The sequence below is a fragment of the Schistocerca serialis genome, chromosome 3 (genome assembly GCF_023864345.2).
Source record: "Schistocerca serialis cubense isolate TAMUIC-IGC-003099 chromosome 3, iqSchSeri2.2, whole genome shotgun sequence".
NCBI lineage: Eukaryota > Metazoa > Arthropoda > Insecta > Orthoptera > Acrididae > Schistocerca > Schistocerca serialis.
In genome coordinates this window covers 223,784,571-223,812,299 of record NC_064640.1, presented here as the reverse complement: position 1 = coordinate 223,812,299, position 27,729 = coordinate 223,784,571, and the positions used below count along the sequence as shown (strand labels likewise).

The 27,729-nt window shown below is 40.4% G+C and overlaps 1 protein-coding gene across 1 annotated transcript in view; it reads right to left on the bottom strand.

Annotated features, from left to right (window-relative positions):
- Positions 1-27,729, bottom strand: part of LOC126470757 (cholecystokinin receptor type A-like) — a 524,339-nt gene that overhangs the window by 9,789 nt on the left and 486,821 nt on the right. Inside the window, exon 2 of the mRNA XM_050098764.1 lies at positions 2,211-2,325. Within this exon, the coding sequence (XP_049954721.1) occupies positions 2,211-2,325 (115 nt within the window). The remainder of the gene's footprint in view (positions 1-2,210; positions 2,326-27,729) is intronic.

Here is a 27,729-nt window from a genome sequence, read left to right as displayed (position 1 = left end):
TCTTTCAAATTCTGAAGGTGGCAGGGGTAAAATACAGGGAGTGAAAGGCTATTTACAATTTGTATAGAAACCAGATGACAGTTATAAGAGTTAAGGGGCATGAAAGGGAAGTAGATGTTGGGAAGGGAGTGAGACAGGGTTGTAGCCTATCCCCGATGTTATTCAGTCTGTATATTGAGTAAGCAGTAAGGGAAACAAAAGAAAAATTCAGATTAGGAATTAAAATACATGGAGAAGAAATAAAAACTTTGAGGTTCGCCGATGACATTGTAATTCTGTCAGAGACAGCAAAGGACCTGGAAGAGCAGCTGAACGGGATGGACATGGTCTTGAAAGGAGGATATAAGATGAACATCAACAAAAGCAAAACAAGAATAATGGAATGTAGTCAAATTAAATTAAGTGATACTGTGGGAATTAGATTACGAAATGAGACACTTAAAGAAGTAAGTGAGTATTGCTATTTGGAGAGCAAAATAACTGATGATGGTCGAAGTAGAGAGGATATAAAAAGTAGACTGGCAATGGCAAGGAAAACGTTTCTGAAGAAGATAAATTTGTTAACATTGAGTATAGATTTAAGTGTCAGGAAGTCGGTTCTGAAAGTATTTGTATGGAGTGTAACCATGTATGGAAGGGAAATGTGGACAATAAATAGTTTAGGCAAGAAGAGAATAGAAGCTTTCGAAATGTGGTGCTACAGAAGAATGCTGAAGATTAGATGGGTAGACCACATATCTAATGAGGAGGTATTGAATAGAATTGTAGAGAAGAGAAATTTCTGGCACAACTTGACTAGAAGAAGGGATCGGTTGGTAGGGCATATTCTGAGGCATCGAGGGATCACCAATTTAGTATTAGAGGGCAGCATGGAGGGCAAAAATCGTAGGGGGAGACCAAGAGATGAATAGACTAAACAGATTCAGAAGGATGTAGGTTGCAGTAGTTACTGGGAGATGAAGAAGCTTGCACAGGATAGAGTGGCATGGAGAGCTGCATCAAACCAGTCTCTGCACTGAAGACCACAACAACAACATGCTATAAGAATTGTTCTAAGAAGTGTCCTGATAGAAGTTTGACTTCTGATGACAAGGGCCAGAAGTGTTCAAAAAAGCTTGAACTATAATATTAAACTAATCTGGCATCTCAGTGTTTTCTAGTTTTAGTGTTTTGTAGATGTCTGTAACAGAGAGTTTTTTCATATAAATATGTCTTCATATTTCTATAACTGAGCATCACTTACTTAATGTATCTTATATAATACATATCTCTAAAATTGAATTAAATCACATATCATATTTTCCTTTAACAACAAAGGAGGAAGTTTGTATCATAAGTAATTTTTATAAGTATTTTTCTTCCATTCAAGTTGCTGAAATATTTATTTTGGGCACAAACAAGAAACAATTGTGCATTGATCTACACATGTTGGGACAAACGTCAATTGCAGCCAGACTCACTGCCATCAGCTATTTTAAACCAGCAAACCTAAAGTGGCTCTAAATGTTTACTAAGTCATTAAAAGAGGTTGCAAGAACCAGTTTGCAGTGACAGAAAGACTTGCCAGCCTAAGAACTGTAGAGAGGATCTCCTGACCAATTATGCCATATGATGATCTCAATGTAAAATGAAAACTATTTTGTGGCAAAAATTTCCCTTGTGCTCAATTTGTGTTTGGAAGAAGTGTGTCAATTTCGTATAATATGAGGATAACTATTCCTTATACTGAAATCAAACTGAAGATTTGACGAGTGTTTTGTTTCAGTGCCATAAGATAGACCAACCATTACTTGTGTTATGTCTTTTATTGAGCATCATAATAGATTTTACACGAGAAGAAAAACTTATTGTTGATTGTTTTGAAGTCATAATATGTTTAAATTCTTCAGAATTCAGAATACACCATATTTATTTTGGTACTTAATTACTGCATGTACGAGTACATATAATTATGCAGAGAAATAAATTATCTCCACTTGTAAAATTAAGTAAATGTTTATAAACTGACTGGATAAGTCCATACATCAGAATTAGAGATCAGTAACTAAAAAATCTGTGTTCACCTGAATTAAGTTTCAATGTCTTCTACTTTTTAATGATGTTTAATTGCATATGTTGAATTTTATGCAATGTATCTCTTGCCTTCAAGCCATGCACTAGAGAATTTTGTGAGTACTCAATCAGTGGTAGCATTTAGTTGACTGATGTACCTGCTTCCTTGTGGCGCGTGCTGTGTCAGCCCTGTTTCGTCTTCTAGTCACTGTGTGTCTGCTGCTTTGTGAGGCTGCCAATGTGTTCTCTTGACGGCTGGAAATTCTGTTTGTGCTGAAAAGTACAGTCTTTTATTGAGTATGTTTATAATAGTTTTTTAAACAGATGACCTCTACATATTATGCTCTTAGAGTATAGATGAAAATAATTTAGAAAGAAAATGAAGACACACTGTTTTAACTCTAAATACAAGAGTGACACTTTAACTTAACATACTTTCATACTTTTTCTTAAAAACTGATCAGAATGGTCTCCTGATTAAAAAAATTGCACCTTTAAACAAAGTTAACTCAACATACGCACATATGATTGAAATGTAATTCTATTTATATTATGTGCAATGTCTTTGTTTCTTGTGGATTAAATGTTTTCAGTCATTTTACACAAACATGTCACGATGAGACTGAACGGCTAGCCAGCACTTTCCATCAGGAGTTTAAATTAACCATATGGCTGTGGAGCATCAGTGATTGCAAGTTATTACAAAACCATTTCATTTTCAGTCATAATCCCAAGCATGTTCAACAGCTATTACCAATTTTTATGGTAATGTCACCTTCAAATAATCAGCTGTACTGAGGGGCATATTATCACTGCTATATGTTGAAATACTAAATAAACAAAGACCTGTAAGACAAGCATGGTGAAATCTGTCTGGCTACATTGTCCTCAGTAATGTTGCACAGCTTAACATGCAGCTGTTGGTCAGCTTCTGGTATGGCGAAACTTGGTGTGTATCTCCTTCCATAAAACTACACCAAATAGCTGCAGTTTTCTAGTGTTATTTTTATTCATACAATTATTTGCTTAACAACTACTTTTTAATGATAACGACATGAAAGAACTACATCACAACAGTCAATATTAGCAGTTTGCAACTGATCAGTGTTGGCAATCCAGAATTGGCATTGCTTGTACGTTGTTGATGATTCTAGGCTTTCACATTTTGGATTACTCTCAATTTGCCCTTTCGGATGTGTGTACATTTTTTCCCATCATCCACTTGGTCCTTTTGCCACTTGCCAGAAACTGACTCGTGGCATTCCCTCACCTGGGTAGTGTGTTACTAAAGTGGTGAAGAGGCTCATTCTTGCATGTGCATAAATTCATAACAATGGATCAAAAGTTTCTGGAGCTTTTGGCAGCAGAAAACAATGCTACAGACACAACAGCAGGAACATATGAAACTGCAACTACTGCCAACTACTACAGCAGGAGCAGATGCAAGAGCTGTCAAGCGAGATGTAGAGCTGGTCCAAAACGCAAGCATGCAGCCAGTGGGGCGAACATCTGCAAGCAGCCATCACCCCTGTCTCCGCAGTTTTCTATGTCTCATGGCACTGTAGAGAGGTGGAAAAACTACTTGTGTAGATTTACGCTGTATTCAAGGTAAGAAACATGTCAGATCCCACAGTCCTGAGTGCTTTGTTACTTAGCAGTAGTAACAGTTTGCACAAGATTGTGCAAAAGTATGGACCCTCCCTTTCTGTATCTACAGCAGATCACAAGATGCTACCCCACCTCAACATTGGATTCACTCCCATAGCCATTTAAGTCTTGTCCAAACTGTTGGCTTCATCATGGGCATCGCCAGTGTCCACTTTTTTTGCATGTCTCAAGTGAGGGCTCTTAGCAGCACTGTGCCAGGACAGGACAACGGAGTGATGAGTCAACATGCTGGTGTTTGCCACTACATTCTGGGTGCAGTACCTGACCAAGCATCAGTGCTTGCTTTAACCCTTGTGTTGGCAGAACCCGGCCGAGCACCTAATAACCTCTTGTTTGAATTAAATACCAGTGGTGTTACAACACAGTTCTAAGTTCACACAGAGGAAGTAATTTCTTTGGTTAACTGGGAAACCTATCAGAGTTTGGGCTCCATCTGTCTGCAGATGCCGCAGTGGCAGGTTATTTGATATAGCCAGCAAAAGATTCCTTTGAGAGGACAAACTGCTGTGTGGGCAGAATACTAGGATATGGAATGGCACATCACCTTGTTGATCATAACTTCACTGCCGGCTGTAAACATTTTTGGTTTAGATACATTCACTGCATTCAGTTTTTGAGTACTGGATGATGTGAGCTAGCATCAAGCTCAATACAATTCTAGATTTTAGAACCATTATCACAAAATTATCAGCAGTTATTCCGATCAATGTTGGGTATGGCTAAAGAGTTTAACATTCATATGTCACTCATGCAGTCCACTGTACCTATGCTGGATGCCATAAAGGCCAAATTTTCCACATTACAGGTGTGTGGAGCAATTACACCAGTCTTCAATAGTTCTTGGTGACACTCATGGCCATTATAAAGAAAGAGAACAGGTTCATCAGAATTTTCAGTGATTTTAAGACCATGATTAATGCACAAAGTTGGATCGACATTTCCCCAGTTCCTTGACCAGGACCTTGTTTGAAAGTTAGCAGGGGCGCAATATTTTACGTAGACTGATTTGAAGGATGCATACTTGCAGCTACCTCTAGATGCAGATACATGAGAAGCCTTGGTAAAAAAAAGCATTTTAGAATGTTTCATTACAAGAGACAACGTTTTGGGGGTTGCCTCAGCAACAGTAAGTTTCCGAAGATACACACAGCAACTAACTCAAGGCATTCCAAAGTGCATAAACTATTTAAATGACATTTAGGTGACTGGTGCTACCATCGATGAACTCACGTAAAACTTGTAAACATTGTTTTAGCAGCTGTTAGAGAACAGACTGAATTGTAACCTGGAGTAATGCAAGATCCTGTGCAGTATTGGGGCATATGTTAAGCAGCAAAGGGATCATGCTGATGACAGAGCATATCAATGCTATTGAGAAACTGCTGGGTCAAAAATCTGGAAGAAATTGCAGTCTTTTCTGGTGAAAGTGATCTGCTACACAAAGTTCATTCCCCAGGCAACTCACCTTACACATCCAATGACCATGTAAGGGTAGAGATGTAAATGTGGCATTTGACGGATTGAATCTACCCCTATACTTTATGCTACAGCACAGTGTACCTCTTTGCTACAGTGCAGCGGCATCACTGATTGGGTGCCCCATAGTTCTAGAAGGTACAAGCTCATTCTAGAGACTGGCTGGTGGTAGGCAGTCAGTTGCACTCGAGCCATACTTGTAGCCTTCATGTGAGCAGGATGTGAATATGTATGAGAGCACCATCATGAGAACTGTGTTAAAAATATTAATTCGTCAATTATGAAATATTTAATATGGAAAAGAAGACTGCACAGAAAAAGAATGTCAATGACTAACACATTCGATATTATGAATGAGGAGGATATGCAAGTGTAGTGCAAGTGCAGTTTGAAACCATGTGAAATTGATTTGCAATCAAGAAACAAATAAAATCAAGTTCTTCATACCTGTGTGTTATCTAGTTGACAACATCAATCACTTTCCTAACTTTTTTATGGGATTGTTTCACATTAGTTTGAATGAAGTAGATAGGACATGTGTTGTAATTTACACAGTAGAGACTCTAAATACAGTTGCATGTACTTTGAGAGTATGTTTGCCACTCAAAAAACTGGTTGTATAGATGTTTGATAGCCTTGAAAATGTCAAGCAGCCAGAGTGAAACATTGAAAGCAAACTGAGATACATATAGGGGGCAGCTTACATGTAACAACACATGACAACATGGACTGCATGATTCTCAGATGTGCTCATAAGAAGAACAAAGGAAGGAACAATTTTCTAAACATTTAGGATATGACAGAAGAGCTGCTACAAGAAAGAAGAAGAAGCCAGGCTAACTGATGATTAGCAGATCAAGCAGATGCCACATCACAAAAATCAGCAGCTAGCAGTACAGTGGCCAACAGCAGCAGCAGAAGTACAAAACAAGTTGCAAGTTGCTGTAAGCCATTAACCAAAAAATGATGCAGTAGAAATTGATAAATAGTGTGACAAAAAGTAATCAATGACAGGTGCTGTATAGGCTATGAAGTATGTGTGTGACAAAACAGCGAAATTTTAGAACAGTGAATATTGGTAAATTTGTGATCAGATACAGAAAAGTAGCAGTAAATTTCAAATAGTGTAAAATGAGCCAACATTGCATGTAGAGGAAATCAAACAGGAGAGTGTTTCAGAGGAGGCAAATATCAGTCAAATGTAGAGCAACAGGAAAACTGGTTACCAGGGAGTGAAATGAAACAAGAAAATGAATCCGATGGCGAGGAAAATCTGTTAATTAACTCAAAAAAATTATTCTTTGAAGATAGCATGGGGTGGGAAAGTGCAGGAATTCAGGCCACACCCCAAGCAGTTGGCACAAAAGCCATGATCACACCCAAAATGGAAAACTGAGAAGCTATGGAGGCAAGCAAAGATAGTTAGTACAACATTTTCGAAGAAACCCCAGAGCTAAGAGGAGGAACTGGTTTTGATTTACAACTAATGATGAAGGCAGTCAAGGAATTAGATGAAAAAATAGATAAGTGAGTAAAAGAAATGTAATGGTCACTAAACAGAAAAATAATTAAGCAAATAGAAGGAATTAAAAGTCAAACAAGGAAATTAAATCATTAATATTAAGCAAACTCAAATCAGACATTAAAGCACTTGAAGAAGATCAGGGAAAACAATTTGTGATTCACAAGTTTTGAGGCAAGATTTAAAGCATGGGAGGAAAAGATGGATAATGAATTAAAAAGAAAGGGAAGGAAGAACATGAAAAAGTAAACAATGAAATAAAATCACAATTCAGAAAACAGGCAATAGTAGTTAAACAAATAAAAGAACAACAAAAACAGATGCAGGATAACATAACACTAGAGATAAACACACTAGGGGTTTTGGCAAATATGATCGCACAAGGATGAGAAGAAACTAATAAATGAGTAGAAGAGGTTGAGAAGATGGTGAAAGTCACAGGGGAGATGGTAGCAGAAATATAGAAAGTACAAAAAAATATTGAGCAAAAGATCAAGCCGGTTGTAACTGAGAAACTAATTAGTGAAATAAAACATTAAGTGCCTAAACTGCAGTAGTGACCCTCAAGTGGAGTTCATAAACAGTTGTAAGTTCAGTAAATTCCACCACAAAGGCAAGTTACACCCTGCTGCATTTATAAGGAATTTCCAGAGATCATTACCAAAATTACAGGATAAGGAACTAAAATTGCTTACATCATAAATCAAATAGAGGGTGAAGCATATGACTGGGGCATATGGTTAGATATGGAACATTTAACGTATGCAGAATTTAAGAAGCTGCTCCTAAAAAAGTATTGGCCCAAGAACAAACAGGATGACATATTAATCTTTATATGGAATTTTCCATATTAAGAGAATGAGCAAGAACTTACAGTGAGTTCTTTGAAAAGGAATTAGAGAGGAATCAGATGAGAAAAATGTGGTGCAATTGGGGTGATACAAAGGCTGCCACGTGAAGTATGTAGTCATTTAATAGTAACCATTACTGACTCCGTGGGCCAGGCCAGGGTTATATTTGAGCAATTAGAGTGTGCAGATAGGCTGCCACAAGTGAACACAGACCATTCCAGTAGTGCAGCCCCACATCATGGGACATGCTACTAACAGTAGTGGCAGAATGGACAGAGTGTTGTATTCTGCCAGCTCGTCTAATATAGGGTGCCTAGGAAAGCTGATTTCTAGGATCACTAGACAACAATTCAAGCAAATCATATTAATGGACTTTATTACAAAAGGAAATGATTAAAATGATTACAATAATTAACTTTGTGAGATACTGACATGTTTTAAGCAAGGGGCGATAGACAAACACAAGCAAGCTCTTCAGCAAATACAATTCCAATACAAGCAAAACAATACATTTCATAAGTCACTGCTGTAGCATTAATAGGATGGCTCGTCTTCAACTCAAGCTACAGCCAGACAGAGCGGTACTTATATTCTCTTGGCCTAGATGCCGCTTATGTCTTGCTGATGTCCTAGAGAGGGGTCTGTCAGTGTGCTATTGGCTGATGTCGTCTCACAGCCCTCTCTGCTCTTCCTTTCTTGATTGTTGTGTTGGCACTTGACATTACGCCGGAACACAGAGAAATGGTAGAGGCCAAGAACATGGCAGTTATGCTTTCAGATCTCATGATGATCAAAGAACAGGTAGAAGAGAGGAAGAAAGGTGCAGCTTGCACAAAGATAGCTGCAGTGGATGGAGGCAGAGAAGTGGAGCAGAACCTTCTGAGAATGGAGGAACGGGAAACATGTAGGTGTTTCAGGAGTGGCCCGACCTGAAATACACATGGCAGGGCCTGTAAACACAGACAATGAAGAAATAAATATTTATGCCATAAAGGCTGAACAGCTAAATGATGAATTAGAAGACCCACTAGAGGAAACAGTAAAAGATAAGGTGATAATTACTCCAATAATTGAAGTTAAAATACGTGGGTGTGCAACTAGGTCTGTAGTCAATTTGGGAAACCAGCTGCAAGATATAGCTAACAACATATATAATGAGCTACTGAAATCAGGAAACAACATATGGAGTTTACAATAAAAGAAGCTGTTGATGGATACGGGAAAGTGGTGAATTGTCAAGTAATGGTGGAGGTTGAGACTGAAGGAGACATATACAGAATGGATGTGGTAGTCATGCCTAATTTGCAAGAAGTCATTATAGAGTCAGACTGGTTGATGGAGCACGAAGTAGAAATAAGTAGAGAAAATAAGGCGAGACTTTATGATGGAGAAAAAGAGAAGATAAGTTTCAATGACAAAATTACACTAGATAGAGTACTAGATTTTTCCCACGTTGCTAAGTAGCAACCTGTGAAGATGTAATGGAAGAGGAAAATTTAGTAAACCGCATCTGTCAGTACAAATGATGCAAGTGAGCTCACATGGGAAGAAGTCAGCAACAAAATACGTGGAACTAAGAATATTGATAAAAGAGCAGCTGAAAGGCTATCCAAATTAATCAGAAGATACAGAAAAGTTTTTGGAAATAGATCCTGAATAATAAAAGGCTCAGCATATCATATAAAATTAAAGCTGCATAAGCCATATTTTAAGCCATCTTATCCAATACTACATGCAAGAAAAGAAGTAGTAGAGAGGAAACTGCAGTAGATCCTAACAAATGAAGTAATAGAGAAATCTAAAAGTCAATACAACAGCCTATTAGTTACTGTGGCTAAGAAGAGGGAGTGTAAGGCTTGTGTTGGGTGCATGACAAGCAAACAAGGTATCTGAACCAGAAAAGAAACAATCAAAGAACATAGACAAACTGTTGCAGAAATTTAAACGAGCAAAGATGTTTACAAATCTGGATTTGATGTCTGAATACCATCAAATACTGCTAGACCCAGAGTCAAGGCCATTTACAGCATTTTCGTACAAGGGAAGATATTATCAATATAGAGTGCTGCCTTTTGGACTGAACATATCCCAGTCTGATTTTATTACAATGCTAGACCAAATGCTAGGAGAAGATTTGCTGAAGAAAATTATGATATATTTAGATGACATGTTTGTAGCCAGTGAAATGTGGGAGGAAGACTTAAGGACTCTGGAGGAAATGTTAGAAAGTTGTGAATGTGCAGGTGCCATCCTTAATTTTCAGAAGTCAGAATTCAGAAGACTGGAAATACCTTTCATGGGACATATTATTGGGCCAGAAGGAATAAAACCACGACCCAGAGAAGCTGACAGCAATAAGAAATTTTCAGATACCGATAAACAGGAAGCAGGTGATAAGTTTTATTGGTCTCTGTGGATTCTACTGTTGATTCATTGGTGAGCAAACATTAAATAGCAAAGCACTGCATAGATGGCTGAAGAAAAGCAATGCATTGTCATGGACAGAGGAGGGTACTGCGGATTTTGCAAAAATAAAACAAAAACTTTGTAATGCTCCAAAATAGCTCATCCAGATATGTCAAAGGCATTTTACTTGGGGTGTGATGCTTTGGATTATGGACTAGGGGTCCATTTATATAAAAAACATGAGAAAAAAGGAAAGGAATAATTAGAACCATTGCTTTTGGTAGTCAGGTGTTGAATGAACAAGAACAGAAGTAGTCAATAATGGAGAAGGAAGCATCAGAAGTAGTGTATCATTTTGCTAAATTTAGACATTATTTGAGAAGACGAAAATTTATTGTAGTAACAGATCACAAGGCTTTGTCATCTATGTTAACATGCAGACTGTGGCATAACAGATCAATGTGATGGATGCTTGCTCCATGAGAATCTAATTTCGATATTCAATGCATACCAAGAACTTCACAGACAGTGCCAGATGCGCTATCTCAAATGCATATAGGATTAGAAGAACATTTTGCACCTCCTTTGCCAACAAAAAGCAAGATTTATCTGATAAAAGGGGTTATACAGGAAGGGGCAGCGTGCAGAGTAGTAACGAGCATCTAAGAGAGCAAAACGAGGGTGAAAAGTTAGTGCTACTTAAAAGTAAGTAGAATAGCACTGGGGAAGACAAGATCATGGCATATTACCTCTTGCATGACGGAGTGTTATGCCATAGAAACAATGTAAATGAGGAAGAATGGTGGGTGTGCATTCTGGAACAAAGTATAACGTTCATAATATGGTATACCAATCTCAGCTGTGGACATTTTGGTCTCAGGAAATATATGGAAAAATCATGGCAAGATTGCTAGTTTTTTGACATGACCAGATGGATAAAGAAACTGTTGAAGAATTATGAGACATGTCAGAAAACGAAGACTGTTACAGTACAGCACAAAGGGTTTGTGCATGTAGTACTGCCAAAGGAACCCAAGGAAGCAATTGCGGTAAATCTCCTGGGCCCACTCCCGAAATCTAGTGGTGCAATGACATATGTATTTGTGGCAATTGAGTTAGTCTCTCAATACTTTGAGGAAAGCAACAGGAGGTGAAGTTGGAAGAAAAGTTGGCCAAAGTCTATTTTCATAATTCATGCCTACCAAAGTACATAATAATAAGTGACAATGGGAGTCAGTTCACTAGAAAGGCATGGACCAATGTGTTGAAGCAATATAGAGTAGACCCAACAGATAGAGCGGGTTTCACAATTCGCATTACACACTTCTAGAGGTTTTAGAGGGAACTTATCAAGTTTTTCATAGGAACCCATGTCCAGAAACATTTGTTTCAATTTTACGAGGAAACAACACAAACAGATTTCACTCCTATTAATTGCAGTGTTACAACAGCTGTTTGATATGATGACCACCATGTTCAAATGGTTCAAATGGCTCTGATCACTATGGGACTTAACATCTGAGGTCATTAGTCCCCTAGAACTTAGAAGTACTTAAACCTAACTAATCTAGCGACATCACACACAGCCATGCCCGAGGCAGGATTCAAACCTGTGACCGTAGTGGTCTCGCGGTTCCAGACTGAAGTGCCTAGAACCTCTCGGCCACTCCAGCCGGCCACCATGTTCAGTGCACACAGTTTATCTGCACAGCAAGTTTGCACAAACTCTGTCCAAAATGTGTGATGTATGGATAATGACATCTGCTCCACCCATGATCCATACAATTAGATCTTCCTCTGACTGGACAGGGGTCTCATAAACAAGAATCTTCATGTGGCCCCACAAGAAAATGTCCAAAGGATAAAATCGGGGAATCTTGGTGGCCAAGCTTGTCGTCCACCTCGACTGATCCACCTATCCCTGTAGATTATGTTCAAATGATTTTGGACGAGAAATGTAAAATATACTGCCACACCATCATGCTGGAACCACAACTTGTTCTGAATCTCCAATGGCACATCTTCCAAAAACTCCACCAGCACCTGCTGCAGGAACATCAAGTACCTGGCACCCATTAGGTGGGGTGGAAGGATGTATGGCCCAATCACATGACCATCATAGATACTTGCCCAGGCACTGATGCCAAAGGAGTGTTGAAATCTTTGTGTACATGTGGCTTTGGGGTTTTCTTGATCCCGAATGTGGCTATTTCAAGTATTCAAAACACAGTCTCTGTTGAAATGTACTTCATCGGTGAACAAAATTTACCTTGGAAACTAAGGAAAATCCGCACAACAGTCTAAAAAAACAAGTACAGAAATTGACCTGTGGGACAGAATCCGCCAGGTCCTAACAAGGACCTGACATGGGAAGAAAAAACTGAAAAGGCCAAGTAAATTGTTATTAGGGGAGCTGAAGTACAAGGACAAATTGACTAGCTTGTGCATCTAGGAGTGTACAGCATTGCCCGCTGTGAATGCTGCCAATGGTCAGCACCTCTTGGCGTCACTGGGAAGACAGCACTGTAGTGCTAAGTAGTAAGCGTGGTGTTGTTCCTTGGTTACTTCTCGCACTGACCATTAATAGTTCTACTTTTTAACTCTGATAGTTTTAAAACAACTACTCTTCGAATTAGTCAAGCTGAAAGCGCTTCACACTAATATGATTAAAAAATAGAATATGACTGTACGAATTATGAGAACGTTCACAGACAGTTTTGCAGTTCCACGTAGTTGCGTATGTTTATCGATTAAAATAATTATCAGGATATCATAAACACCATTTTCACCATAGTAATGTTTCGCATCAAATTGTTGTTTTTGTTGTTGTGGGCTTCAGTCCTGAGACTGGCTTGATGCAGCTCTCCATGCTACTCTATCCTGTGCAAGCTTCTTCATCTCCCAGCACGTACTGCAGCCTACATCCTTCTGAATCTGCTTAATGTATTCATCTCTTGGTCTCCCTCTAAGATATTTACCCTCCACGCTGCCCTCCAATACTAAATTGGTGCTCCATTGGTGCCTCAGAACATGTCCTACCAACCGATCCCTTGTTCTAATCAAGTTGTGCCACAAACTCCTCTTCCCCACAATCCTATTCAGTTCCTCCTCATTAGTTATGTGGTCTACCCATCTAATCTTCAGCATTCTTCTGTAGCACCACATTTCGAAAGCTTCTATTCTCTTCTTGTCTGAACTATTTATCATCCATGTTTCACTTCCATACATGGTTACACTCCATACAAATACTTTCAGAAACGACTTCCTGACACTTAAATCTATACTCAATGTTAACAAATTTCTCTTCTTCAGAAATGCTTTCCTTGCCATTGCCAGTCTACATTTTATATCCCCTCTACTTCGACCATCATCAGTTATTTTGCTCCCCAAATAGCAATACTCATTTACTACTTCAAGTGTCCCATTTCCTAATCTAATTCCCTCAGCATCACCCGACTTAATTCGACTACATTCCATTATCCTTGTTTTGCTTTTGTTGATGTTCATCTTATATCCTCCTTTCAAGACACTGTCCATTCCGTTCAACTGTTCTTCCAAGTCGTTTGCTGTCTCTGACAGAATTACAATGTCATCGGTGAACCTTAAAGTTTTTATTTCTTCTCCATGGATTTTAATACCTACTCCGAATTTTTCTTTTGTTTCCTTTACTGCTTGCTCAATATACATATTGAACAACATCGGGGAGAGGATACAACCCTGTCTCACTCCCTTCCCAACCACTGCTTCCCTTTCATGTCCCTTGACTCACATAACTGCCATCTGGTTTCTGTACAAATTGTAAATAGCCTTTCGCTCCCTATATTTTACCCCTGCCACCTTCAGCATTTCAAAGAGAGTATTCTAGTCAACATTCTCAAAAGCTTTCTGTAAGTCTACAAATGCTAGAAACGTAGGTTTGTCTTTTCTTAATCTAGCTTCTAAAATAAGTCGTAGGGTCAGTATTGCCTCACGTGTTCCAACATTTCCACGGAATCCAAACTGATCTTCCCCAAGGTCTGCTTCTACCAGTATTTCCTTTCGTCTGTAAAGAATTTGCGTTAGTATTTTGCATCTGTGACTTATTAAACTGTTAGTTCGGTAATTTTCACATCTGTCAACGCCTACTTTCTTTGGGATTGGAATTATTATATTCTTCTTAAAGTCTGAGGGTGTTTCTCCTGTCTCATACATTTTGCTCACCAGATGGTAGAGTCTTGTCAGGACTGGATCTCCCAAGGCCGTCAGTAGCTCTAATGGAATGTTGTCTACTCCCAGGGCCTTGTTTCGACACAGGTCTTTCAGTGCTCTGTCAAACTCTTCACGCAGTATCATATCTCCCTTTTCGTCTTCGTCTACATCCTCTTCCATTTCCATAATATTGTCCTCAAGTACATCGCCCTTGTATAGACCCTCTATATACTCCTTCCACCTTTCTGCTTTCCCTTCTTTGCTTAGAACTGGGTTTCCATCTGAGCTCTTGACATTCATACAAGTGGTCCTCTTTTCTTTAATTTCCCTGTAGGCGGTATCTATCTTACCTCTAGTGATATAAGCCTCTACATCTTTACATTTGTCCTCCAAACATCCCTGCTTAGCCATTCTGCACTTCCTATCGATCTCCTTTTTGAGACGTTTGTATTCCTTTTTGCCTGCTTCATTTACTGCGTTTTTATATTTTCTCCTTTCATCAATTAAATTCAATATTTCTTCTGTCACCCAAGGATTTCTACTAGCCCTCGTCTTTTTACCTACTTGATCCTCTGCTGCCTTCACTACTTCATCCCTCAAAGCTGCCCATTCTTCTTCTAATGTATTTCTTTCCCCCGGGATGGTTCCTTTGAAAGGGCACGGCCGATTTTCCTTCCCCATCCTTCCCTCACCCGAGCTTGCGCTCCGTCTCTAATGACCTCGTTGTTGACGGGACGTTAAACACTAATCTCCTCCTCCTCCTCCTTCTTTCCCCCATTCTTGTCAATTGTTCCCTTATGCTCTCCCTGAAACTCTGTACAACCTCTGGTTTAGTCAGTTTCTCCAGGTCCCATCTCCTTAAATTCCCACCTTTTTGCAGTTTCTTCAGTTTTAATCTACAGTTCATAACCAATAGATTGTTTTCAGAGTCCACATCTGCCCCTGGAAATGTCTTACAATTTAAAACCTGGTTCCTAAATCTCTGTCTTACCATTATATAATCTATCTGAAACCTGTCAGTATCTCCAGGCTTCTTCCATGTATACAACCTTCTTTTATGATTCTTGAACCAAGTGTTAGCTATGATTAAGTTGTGCTCTGTGCAAAATCCCACCAGGCAGCTTCCTCTTTCATTTCTTACCCCCAATCCATATTCATCTACTATGTTTCCTTCTCTTCCTTTCCCTACTATCGAATTCCAGTCACCCATGACTATTAAATTTTCGTCTCCCTTCATTATCTGAATAATTTCTTTTATCTCATCATACATTTCTTCAATTTCTTCGTCATCTGCAGAGCTAGTTGGCATATAAACTTGTACTACTGTAGTAGGCATGGGCTTCATGTCTATCTTGGCCACAATAATGCATTCACTATGCTGTTTGTAGTAGCTTACCTGCGTTCCTATTGTTTTATTCATTATTAAACCTACTCCTGCATTACCCCTATTCGATTTTGTTTTTATAACCCTGTATTCACCTGATCAAAAATCTTGTTCCTCCTGCCACCGAACTTCACTAATTCCCACTATATCTAACTTTAACCTATCCATTTCGCTTTTTAAATTTTCTAACCTACCTGCCCGATTAAGGGATCTGACATTCCACGCTCCGATCCGTAGAACGCCAGTTTTCTTTCTCCTGATAACGACATCCTCCCGAGTAGTCCCTGCCCGGAGGTCCAAAAGGGGGACTATTTTATCTCCGGAATATTTTACCCGAGAGGACGCCATCGTCATTTATCCATACAGTAAAGCTCCATGCCCTCGGGAAAAATTACGGCCGTAGTTTCCCCTTACTTTCAGCCATTCGCATTACCAGCAAGGCCGTTTTGGTTAGTGTTCCAAGGCCAGATTAGTCAATCATCCAGACTGTTGCCCCTGCAACTACTGAAAAGGCTGCTGCCCCTCTTCAGGAACCATACGTTTGTCTGGCCTCTCAACAAATACCTCTCCATTGTGGTTGCACCTACGGTACGGCTATCTGTATCGCTGAGGCACACAAGCCTCCCCACGGCAGGGTCTATGGTTTAAGGGGGGGGGGGGTCACATCAGATACACAACGAAAAAAATCGTTTGGTTTAAACGATGTTAGCGCAATAGGTTGAATCTGTGAAAGCTAAAAGAGACTTAGCTCCGAGCAGGTTTCTTCTTGCTGCATTCTTCTTAATAGCCACCCATTTAGCATTCATGTTTAGACACCTGATCCCAATCAAAGTCCTCGGTTTCACATACAAGGAAATGGCTTTTGCTAATTTTGTCAAAGTGTGACTATATGAGTATTTCCATAACCTATTTGTACTTCAAAATTCTCTCTCTGTGGAAAGCTGCGAAAATATGCTGGAACTCGAGTAATGTACCCGGCCACTCAGGTGATGGATATGAGATCTCGTTTAGAAATCACAGTCGCCTAGTCTTGATCCGCGATTTGTTTTTTAGCAGATTTGGCCTCCCAGTGAACTGTCCATGATCTTGCATTTGAAGGCATGGCTAGGAACTGTGTGCTGTATCTTCAGTGAGACATACTGAACTGTTGTTGTCAATATTTAGTTAGGAACCGTTCTCTGGGCTTCTATTTTGAAGTTGTTACCAATTAAACTGGCACCTAGTTTGTAGCACTGGCAAGAAAATTTTCATAATATCCCTAGGAGCTTGTGCTATGTTCTTAGGTATTTGCTGGGTATGAGTGAGTAAAATTGAGACACCTGCCATGGCTAATACAAGAAGCTACAGGCTGGCCAGGTGAAGTTACATCAGGGGCAACTTGCTGATATGATAGGTACTGCCCCTGAGTCACAGAGCAGTTACTTCATAACCCAGCACGGCAGAGGGACCACGGTCATGACATTGTCAATGCAGCGAAAAAGAGAAGCCACTGGATGAGTTAGACTGCTTTACATCCGAGCCACAGTCCTGTTATGACTTACGTGATAGAAACCGATGCTTTAGCTAAACAAGGATGGCCAAGCCTGTATAAGTAATCGTCATTTGTAGTCAGAGGTATTTCAGTCAACCAGCCACTAGCTCTGAGGAGGTTCTATGACAGTTCGCGAGTCTACAAGGAGCAAGAGGTCATCTCCTCTGGACTCTGCCACTGCTAGCTGCGGGACTACTGTTCACGTTAAGTCCAGTGCTGTGGACTTAACGCCCTCCAACCATAGTGCCACCTGGGGGCCTACCTTAACCGCTGCCAGACTCATACCCAGGCGGCCTACTGTTCAAGCCTGGGGCTGTGCAGGCACCATCGCCTGTACGGGAAAACTCCTTAAAGCCGTCGGCACACGGACCGTGCATCCGAATGTTGAGCGTTGAGCGTGCCGAGTTTCTGATGCCATAGCGTGGAATAGCACGTTCGGGAGTCTTTCCGAACGTGCAGAGCAATATCTGGCATGTCAGATATTCTGGGCGAGCGTCTGAGCGTTGACCAATGAGACGGCGCAACGCTACCGACGTCACACGCACGCCGTCTCTCTTCATTACAGAGTTATGAGGCGCCATATTGGCATTCATTTCAAGCCTATATCTACATATGCCGTTTCTGAGCACCAGCAAATTGAGAATCACTGGAAAACCCGTTGTTAACTCTGTGATTCGTTCCAACAAAATAATGAGAAACATCATATTCGTGGCAAAAGAATGATTGTAACTTGCATATTATGGGAGTAGGCTATTTGAAGGCAGCGACACACTGAAGATCCACCCAAAACGCTTTGTTCTTGGTACAATTTGTTATACTTAAATTTCAATTAGTAACATATCTACGATTATGGTTTTCAGCAAGGGTAACATACTATGATTAGATGGAGAGGCTGTGTTGTTGGCTTAGTGTAATGAGAAGAATCCTTGTCTTGAAGTGCGTTGTTTGTTGGGGCAGTGGTTTGCGTCTTGTCCCATCTAAATTTTTATCCTAACATTCGCGTTTTTATTAGGTTCTGATACTTTATTATTAGTTTAATATAAGTATATACTATAATATTTGATGTTATGTAAATATAAGTTCACCGTTTTTTTGAGGGGTAAGTTTGTTCGATTGGCATAATCTACTAGACAGCTTGCGCTACCTGTATAAAGATATCTTGCTACTTTTTCTTTTACGCTTCGTAATTCACATGTTGCAAAGCTTCTGCTACTGGGTTGTAAAAGTGATAAAGTAAGACTGAGCTTGGGGTTTTACTAAAATGTGGTGATGATGAAATAATAAACATTATTTATTATTCTTATGCGGAGAAGTATTCCAGATTTGTACTGCACTGTTTGTAATGAAACTTATATAAGCCTGTGTCCTTATTGATTCGATATGGTACTTTGCTTTTCGTGGACAATGGAGCAAATGTGCCTTTTAATAGAGCTAACGTGGGAATTTTACGCGGGCCCGTTGAGCAAACAGTCTGATTTACGAATTAGAAATATCCCTCAACTGCCCCTGGAGTGCGTTGCGTGCGTATACCACGTTGGGGCCCACGTACCGTATGCACAAGTCGCATCGTTCCTGAGCGTTCAGCAGCACGTTGAACTTGGCACGCTCAACGTTAATGTTCGACAGCACGGTCCGTGTGCCGACGGCTTAAGCTGTCGGCACACGGACTAGTGCATCCGAACGTTGAGTGTTGAGAGTGCTGAGTTTCTGACGTCATAGCGTGGAACAGCACGTTCGGGAGTCTTTCCGATCGTGCAGAGCAGTATCTGGCATGTCAGATATTCTGAGCGAGCGTCTGAGCGTTGACCAATGAGATGGCACAACGCCACCTACGTCACACGCACGCCGTCTCCCTTCAGTACAGAGTTGTGAGGCGCCATATTGGCATTCATGTCAAGCCTATATGTATATATGCCGTTTCTGAGCACCAGTAAATTGAGAATCACTGGAAAACTCGTTAACTGTGTGATTCGTTGCAATAAAATAATGAGAAACATCATATTCGTGGCAAAAGAATGATGGTAACTTGCGTATTATGAGAGTAGGCTATTTGAAGGCAGCGACACACGGAAGATCCATCGAAAACGCATTGTTCTTGGTACAATTTGTTATAATTAAATTTCAATTAGTAACATATCTACGATTAAGGTTTTCAGCACGCCGTAAGAGAATGTGATTAGATTTAACAGGTGTGTTGTTGGACTAGCATAATAAGTAGCGTCACTCTCTGGTGATGAATTGTTTAATAGGGCCTTGGTTCGCGTATGGACACTTCCGAACTTTTTTTCCAAACATTCGCGTTTTTATTAGGTTCTGATACTTTATTATTAGTTTAATATAAGTATATACTATAATATTTGATGTCATGTAAATATAAATTCACCTTATTTTGAGGGGTGACTTTGTTCGATTGGCTTAATCAACAGGACAGCTTGAGCTACCTGTGTAAAGATATTTTGCGCCTTTTTCCTTTTACGCTTCGTAATTCACATGTTGCAAAGATTCTGCTGCTGTGTAGGAATAGTGATCAAGTAAGACTGACCGTGGGGTTTCACGAAAATGTGGGAATGATGAAATAATGTTTATCTTATGCAGAGAAGTATTCCAAATTTGTACCGCACTGTTTGTAATGGATCTTTTATAAGCCTGTGTGCTTATTGATTGGACATGGTACTTTCCTTTTCGTGGACGATAGAGGAAACGTGCGTTTTAATAGAGCTAACGTGGGAATTTTACGCGAGTCCGTTGAGTAAACAGTGTGATTTGCGAACTAGAAACAACCCTCAACTACAGCTGGAGTGCGTTGCGATCGCGTATACCACGTTGGGGCCCACGTACCTTATGTGCAAGTCGCATCGTTCCTGAGCGTTCAGCAGCACGTCGAACTTGGCACGCTCAACGTTAACGTTCGACAGCATGGTCCGTGTGCCGACGGCCTTACTCTGCTCGTGTGGGCAGACACTGCTGCTGCCGTGAGCCATCGTATCCATTCTGGATCCACGGCGTAATTCCACGCGCCCTTCCTGTGCTGGAAGGAAGTCTCTTGTCTGCACTGCGAGCCGCCGCCCGCTGCCGCGGTCAGTTTCCTTGCAGAATCGCTGCCGTCATCACCACCGGTCGCACGATACTGCCAGCCTTCCCACTGACTGCCGTGCCCCCTCGCAGACTGTGTACAGCTTATGTACTTCTCTGAGTATCATCACGATTTTGAAGTTGATGAACAATAAATGAATGTTTTACTAATGATGTTTTCATGACAACACTTATGACGGCTTCCAGGAATCCTCAGCACTCCACTTTACCTCGCCAAAGTAGAGGTCATACCAATGTCTCTGCAGCAGTGGTCGTCAAACGTTTTTGCTCATGAGCCAATACTGGTGCTGTGGGGTGGACCTAGGACCGCATATGTGGGGATGTTATTGTCAATTGATAACTTACATAAATTAGTATGTTACGAGCTCACAGTACTATACACGCAGACTAAGTTGACTCTTGGCGCGGTGGCTGATGGGAGCGATCGTAAAGGCTTTTCTCATTCATTGTCGCTCCATCAGCCACCCCGCTGAATGTCAACTTATTTGGCACTATCTATAGTTAGGGCAAGGTAAGTTGGCCACCGGACCCGAAATAGCTGCTGGTCGTTAAAAGTTGCCACCATTCGGAACACTTCGTGTCTGTTCTCTGTTTCTCTCCATTTCTCTCCATACTACGTCCACTACTGTTTCTTGTGTATATTAAGGACCTGCATCTGTTACATTACCAGATGCCAAGTTTGTCTTATTTGCAGATGATACAAACATTGCAATAAATAATAAATCAAATATAAATTTAGAAAGAGCAGCTAATCAAATTTTTACTGACGTTAATAAGTGGTTCATAACAAATTCACTGTCATTAAACTTTGAAAAGACCTACTATGTGCAATTCAGAACTTCCAAGAGATTTCCTTCTGGTGTGTGTATAAAATATGATGACATGGAAATAGGAGAAGTTGAGAGTGTAAAATTCTTGGGATTACAACTTGATAATAAACTCAGTTGGGAGCAACGTACTAACGAACTGCTAAAGCGCCTAAACAAGTCTGTGTATGCAATGCGAATGATGTCAGACATAGGCGATATAAATATAAAAAAAAACTGGCATATTTTGCTTATTTTCACTCCATTATGTCATATGGTATCATATTTTGGGGTAACTCCACAAACAGAGAAAAAAATTTTAGAGTACAGAAGCGTATAATAAGAGTAATGAGTAGTGTAAATCCAAGAACATCATGTCGAAACCTATTCAAAGAATTGGGCATATTAACCACAGCTTCTCAGTATATTTATTCCTTAATGAAGTTTGTTGTAAATAATACATCTCTTTTTCCAACTAACTGCTTAGTATGCAGTATCAATACTAGGAATAAGAACAATATACATAAAGATTTAAAATCACTTACTCTTGCCCAGAAAGGAGTCCAGTATTCAGCAACGCATATTTTCAATAAGTTACTAGCAACCATTAAGAGTTTAGTTTCAAACAAGGCACAATTTAAACATAATCTGAAAGAATTTTTGGTGGGCAACTCCTATTCCATCCATGAGTTTTTCAACAAGTGCAGTAGACCATTTTAATGAAATTTTATTATACTTTAATTTTTGACAATACTTGGTTGTAACAGCCAAGTAACTACCTACTGTGTGAATGATGGATGTATGGAAAGCAGATGTAAGTCTTAAGTCTGCAAATAGTGAAAGTTTAATTTTAAATCATGTCCATAATCTGACTGTTCTTAACTGAGGTCACTGAAATGAATAATTTACTTTAATTTTTGACAATACTTGGTTGTAATAGCCAAGAAACTAGCAAATGTCTGAATGATGAATTTAATGAAAGCAGATGCATGTATTAAACCTGTAAATATTAGAAGTTGAAATTTAATTAATGTATATAATTTTACTGTTTATTGACTGAGGATCATTAAAATTAATGAAACTCAAGTTTTTCTAATTACATTTTTGTAATGTGTTTATCTGACATGTTTGGGTCTATGGAATGAATAATTAACCTAAGCTAATCTAATCTTCGGATTGTTGCTGCCCTCAGAAATCCTAAAACTGTAACACCGCAACTGCCTGACGAAGTATTGTTGCAGTTGTCTGTGAGAGTGAATGATTACTTGATTCGTAACAGTAACTTTACTTATCTTCAAATGCATTACGCGGTAGGAGACATGTTCACAAACGTTTACTCAATGTTTGGATGTCATTGACTCACTGCATTGTATTACAACAGCCTTAAATTAATTTCATATTGCTTGCTACGATCTGGGTGGCTAAATCGTTCGCTCGCATTGTCCAGAATGTTCCTCAAACCAGTCGCGAACAGTCATTATCCGGTGACATGGCGCATTGTAACCCATAAAAATTCCATCGTTGTTTTGGAACATTTAGTCCGTAAATGGCTGCAAATGCTCCCCAGGTAGCCGAACGGAACCATTTCTAGTCAGTGATCGGTTCGGGGCTCACTCCATTCTATGCAACACAGCCCATACCATTGTGGATCCACAACCAGCTTTCACAGTGCCTTGTTCACAATTTGGGTCAATAGCTTCGAGGGGTCTGCGCCACTCCCGAACCCTACCATCAGCTCTTACCAACTGAACTCGGGACACATCTGACCAGGTCATGGTTTTCTAATCTTCGAGTCCAAACGATATGGTCACCAGCCCAGGAGTCCGCCCCAATAGCTGAATGATCAGCGTGACAGACTGCCGTCCTAAGGGACCCGGGTTCGATTGACGGCTGCGTCGGGGATTTTCTCCGCTCCGGGACTGGGTGTTGTGTTATCTTCATCATCATTTCATCCCCATCTGGCGTGCAGGTCGCCCAATGTGGAGTCGAATGTAATGAGACCTGCACCAAGACGGCCGGACCTGCCCCGTAAGGGGCCTCCCGGCCCATGACGCCAAACACTCATTCCATTACCAGCCCAGGAGACGGCTGCAGGCGATGTCGTGGTGTTAGAAGAGGCACTCGCGTCGGTCGTCTCCTGCAATAGCCAGTTAACGGCATATGTCGCCGCACTGAACTACGGGTACGTTTGTCGCACGTCCCAATTTGATTTTTGCGGTTATTTCACTCAGCGTTGCTTGTGTGTTACCACAGACAACTCTACGCAAACGCCGCTGCTCTACATCTACATCTACATCCACACCCATACTCCGCAAGCCACCTGACCGTGTGTGGCGGAGGGTACTTTGAGTACCACTATCGGTTCTCCCTTCTATTCCAGTCTCGTATTGTTCGTGGAAAGAAAGATTGTCGGTATGCCTCTGTGTGGGCTCTAATCTCTCTGATTTTATCCTCATGGTCTCTTCGCGAGATACACGTAGGAGGGAGCAATATACTGCTTGACTCCTCGGTGAAGGTATGTTCTCGAAACTTCAACAAAAGCCCGTACCGAGCTACTGAGCGTCTCTCCTGCAGAGTCTTCCACTGGAGTTTATCTATCATCTCCGTAACGCTTTCGCGATTACTAAATGATCCTGTAACGAAGCGCGCTGCTCTCCGTTGGATCTTCTCTATCTCTTCTATCAACCCTATCTGGTACGGATCCCACACTGGTGAGCAATATTGAAGCAGTGGGCGAACAAGTGTACTGTAACCGACTTCCTTTGTTTTCGGACTGCATTTCCTTAGGATTCTTCCAATGAATCTCAGTCTGGCATCTGCTTTACCGATGATCAACTTTATATGATCATTCCATTTTAAATCACTCCTAATGCCTACTCCCAGATAATTTATGGAATTAACTGCTTCCAGTTGCTGAACTGCTATATTGTAGCTAAATGATAAAGGATCTTTCTTTCTATGTATTCGCACCACATTACACTTGTCTACATTGAGATTCAATTGCCATTCCCTGCATCATGCACATCTGTTCGACATCCCTTCTAAAAACGGGGATGACCTGTGCCCTTTTCCAATCCTTTGGAAGCTACGCTCTTCTAGAGTCCTACGGTACACCGCTGCAAGAAGGGGGGCAAGTTTCTTCGCGTACTCTGTGTAAAATTGAACTGGTATCCCATCACGTCCAGCGGCCTTTCCTCTTTTGGGCGATTTTGTTTTTCTATCCCTCTGTCATCTATTTCGACATCTACCAGTTTGTCATCTGTGCGAAAATCTAGAGAAGGAACTACAGTGCAGTCTTCCTCTGTGAAACAGCTTTGGAAAAAGACATTTAGTATTTCGGCCTTTAGTCTGTCATCCTCTGTTTCAATACCATTTTGCTCACAGAGTGTCTGGACATTTTGTTTTGATCCACCTACCGCTTTGACGTAAGACCAAAATTTTTTAGGATTTTCTTCTCTCGGTCATTACGTGAAAGCCCTCGGTCATTGCGTTGTCCGTGCTGAGAATAACGCCTGAAATTTGGTATTTTCGGCACACTCTTGACACTGTGAATCTCGGAATACTGAATTACCTATCGATTTTCGAAATGGAATGTCCCGCGCGCGTAGGTCCAACAACCATTCCATGAGCAACTGACATTGGTTATTTCTTAATTGTCACTTTACTGCTAATTCCTCTCAACTTTTCTGACATTTTAAGAAGTAACCAACGATGGGGATTAAGATTCTGACGGCAAAGAAAAAGGCAAGGAGCGGAAATAAGTAATACAAGTGCGTGTTGTGTAGCCGGACACACAAGAATTTCAGTAGATGCGTACCTGATGCTGTTGGTGAGGACCTGCATGCTGCGCGTGCTCTTCCAGATTTCGACAATGACGCAGCTGTAGCAGAAGAGCATGAGCACGCCCGGCGCCCCGAACAGCAGCACCAGCTGGTAAACGGCCAGGCTGAGACCACCCACCGTGTCGGCGCAGTGGTGTATCGTCACATTCACTATCATGTTGGTGTACAGCATCGCCTAAGTACCCTGCAACAGCACCATTAAATGAAACACCACAGTGCAAATAATGAACACGCGCGGCAATCATGAGAACTCTGGTCCGTCTATTATATCCAAATATGTTTCAGCACCCTGGGGGCTATCCTCGGTAGGTGCTTTATTACGGTCTTGTTCTCCAGACTGTTAGGCACTGCGTGACCATCTTTCTGCAATTTTACAGCTTGCCACAGCTATTTTCGTGGCATTTGTCCTCTGTCCTCATGCGCACGCTCGTCTGTTACAGGAAAAAAAAGAGGTACTGAATTACACTTTCAAGCTCAGACATGGATGTGTCTTTGTGAACCTGCGGAGTTTGTATTTCGGAATGTGATTCAGTAAAATTATGTGCCGTCTCTCTGCGTGTGTTTCAGATGAGCAAGCAGGCGGGGATCGGTGGCATGAACATAACTACGGCATAGAAATCTATACAGGGTATAAACGATAACTGTTTGTAACGTACCTTGGTGGTGTAGAGGAGGGGTTCCCAAACTTTGAGAATCCTGGTACTTTGATGGAACACCTTATTTATTTTTAAAAACGAGAAAAACTTGTTTTATTCAGTGATTACTTCAATTTGAAATCATAACTACAGAAATCATAATAAAATTAAAAAAATCGTAATTAGTATCGTCAAAATGGCGAGACAAAAATCCTCCAAGTTGTTAATAGTTTTTCGCGGCGCACTTCTGCACTTCCCATGGAGCACTGCTGTTCCGCGGAACACAATTTGGGAAACCCTGGTGTAGGGCAAGTCGAGACGAAGAATTTGATGTGGGACGCTTGTGGTCTGTCAGTTCGGGAAACTACATCAAATGGGTCTACAAAGATCACCTAAGCGACAATACATAGGCATCGCGTGGGATTTTCATTGTTCTCTTGCTCCCTTCGCGAAAACTGTTAGTCCTAGAGAAAAAATATTATGACCTTTTCGTAGTAAATTTGATTTAGTTTAATTTTGTACTGGTGCACGTTTCCGCCGAAGGCCTTTACTTTCGAGTTAGTCTAGGACCACTGTATAAAAAATTTGAATTGCTATAATTTAATCTGCAAACACGACTGCTGTAAGAATGTCAAAACCAAATAAATGATGACATGTCAGAGTATTTATGACTCTTTTTATTAGCCCAGTTATAAGGGAAATTACACGCAATACAAGACTGAGACTTGTAGTTTCATCTCACCACACGTAATCCACCAACATTTACTAGCAAAGAAGGCTCACAATGTTTTTTTTTATAATACTTCTACTCGCGCTGTCGAAATGTTAAGAAATCCTTCAAATAAACATTTGCTGAGGAACTGGATAGCATAATATTAAATGACCGCAAAATTCTAGATGACTCGATAGCCATGTGCTACTTTGAAAAATGCTTTAGGTTAGGTTAGGTAGAGGGCACACCAGATGAATGATCTAAAAGAAGACAGAGTAATTTCGAAACGATACCTACAATTGAAGTATTTTTTTCAAAAAAGTGAAGTACAGTAAGGGGCTCACAAAGTTAACTTACACAGTAATTCGAAAAACGATGGAAATACGTTTACGAACATCACTTGTACATTTATTAAATGCAGCAACGCACATTTTTGACGAAACTGATAGTAGAGGCGACATTATTCGATGTAGAGCTTACTGCCGTACTCCATAGCAAACAGTTCATGAGTTATATTTAATTTTCGCTTGTTCCTACTTCGAACAACATGGGGAATAATTCCTCACAGAATCGATAAAGCTTAGGGTGCCGTTCCCTGCAAACATTCTTGGTCCTTTACTAAAGAATGGTAAAGCAGTTGTTAGATTTCAGATAAGATTAACTGCAGTTAGCAATTTTAACATCTGTCCACAGAGCTGCAGACCAGGCGTAATTACCATTTTTTATTGGTTAAAGTTAAAGAAATTACAACTCAGAGCTGTAATTGCTTTAATTTGTAAATGGTTGCTGACTACGCAGTCATGTTTAAAAAATTGTAGTGGTTAATTCAACGAAATTGTTTGTGTCTCAAAGGATACTGATTGCACAAACCTGTTGTAAACATGTTTTGTAACGAAAAATTTGTTTATTATTTCTGCATTTAGAAAGTAAGAAGTCATTCCTTTTTTATTTCTGCTATACTGTAAAGAAATATTGTTCAGTTATTTTAAAATCACATGTTCATTTACATGTTCTGTGAAAACAATTTTTTGTAATTGTTGGTGGCTAAGTAGTGTAATCGTCGAAGGCTAAATAGTATAATTATGGATGGCTAAATAGTGTATTCATCCTGAAGGCCAAATAAAAAAAAAGAGCTATGATAATTACACTCAACGAGTGTTATCCCTGCCATTGGAACCACTACTAGCAAGATACTTGAACCTTAACCTCGAGAGTATCAAGTAGGCATGTTGATACTTATGTTTCCATGGTCGCCGGCCGCGGTGGTCGAACGGTTCTAGGCACTTCAGTCCGGAACCGCGTGACTGCTATAGTCGCAGGTTCTAATCCTGCCTCGGGCATGGATGTTTGTGATGTCCGTAGGTTAGTTAGGTTTAGGTAGTTCTAAGTTCTAGGGGACTGATGACCTCCGATGTTAAGTCCCATAGTGCTCAGAGCCATTTGAACCATTTTCCTGTGTGGCTGGTCCCGGCGGAGGTTCGAGTCCTCCCTCGGGCATGGGTGTGTGTGTTTGTCCTTAGGATAATTTAGGTTAAGTAGTGTGTAAGCTTAGGGACTGATGAC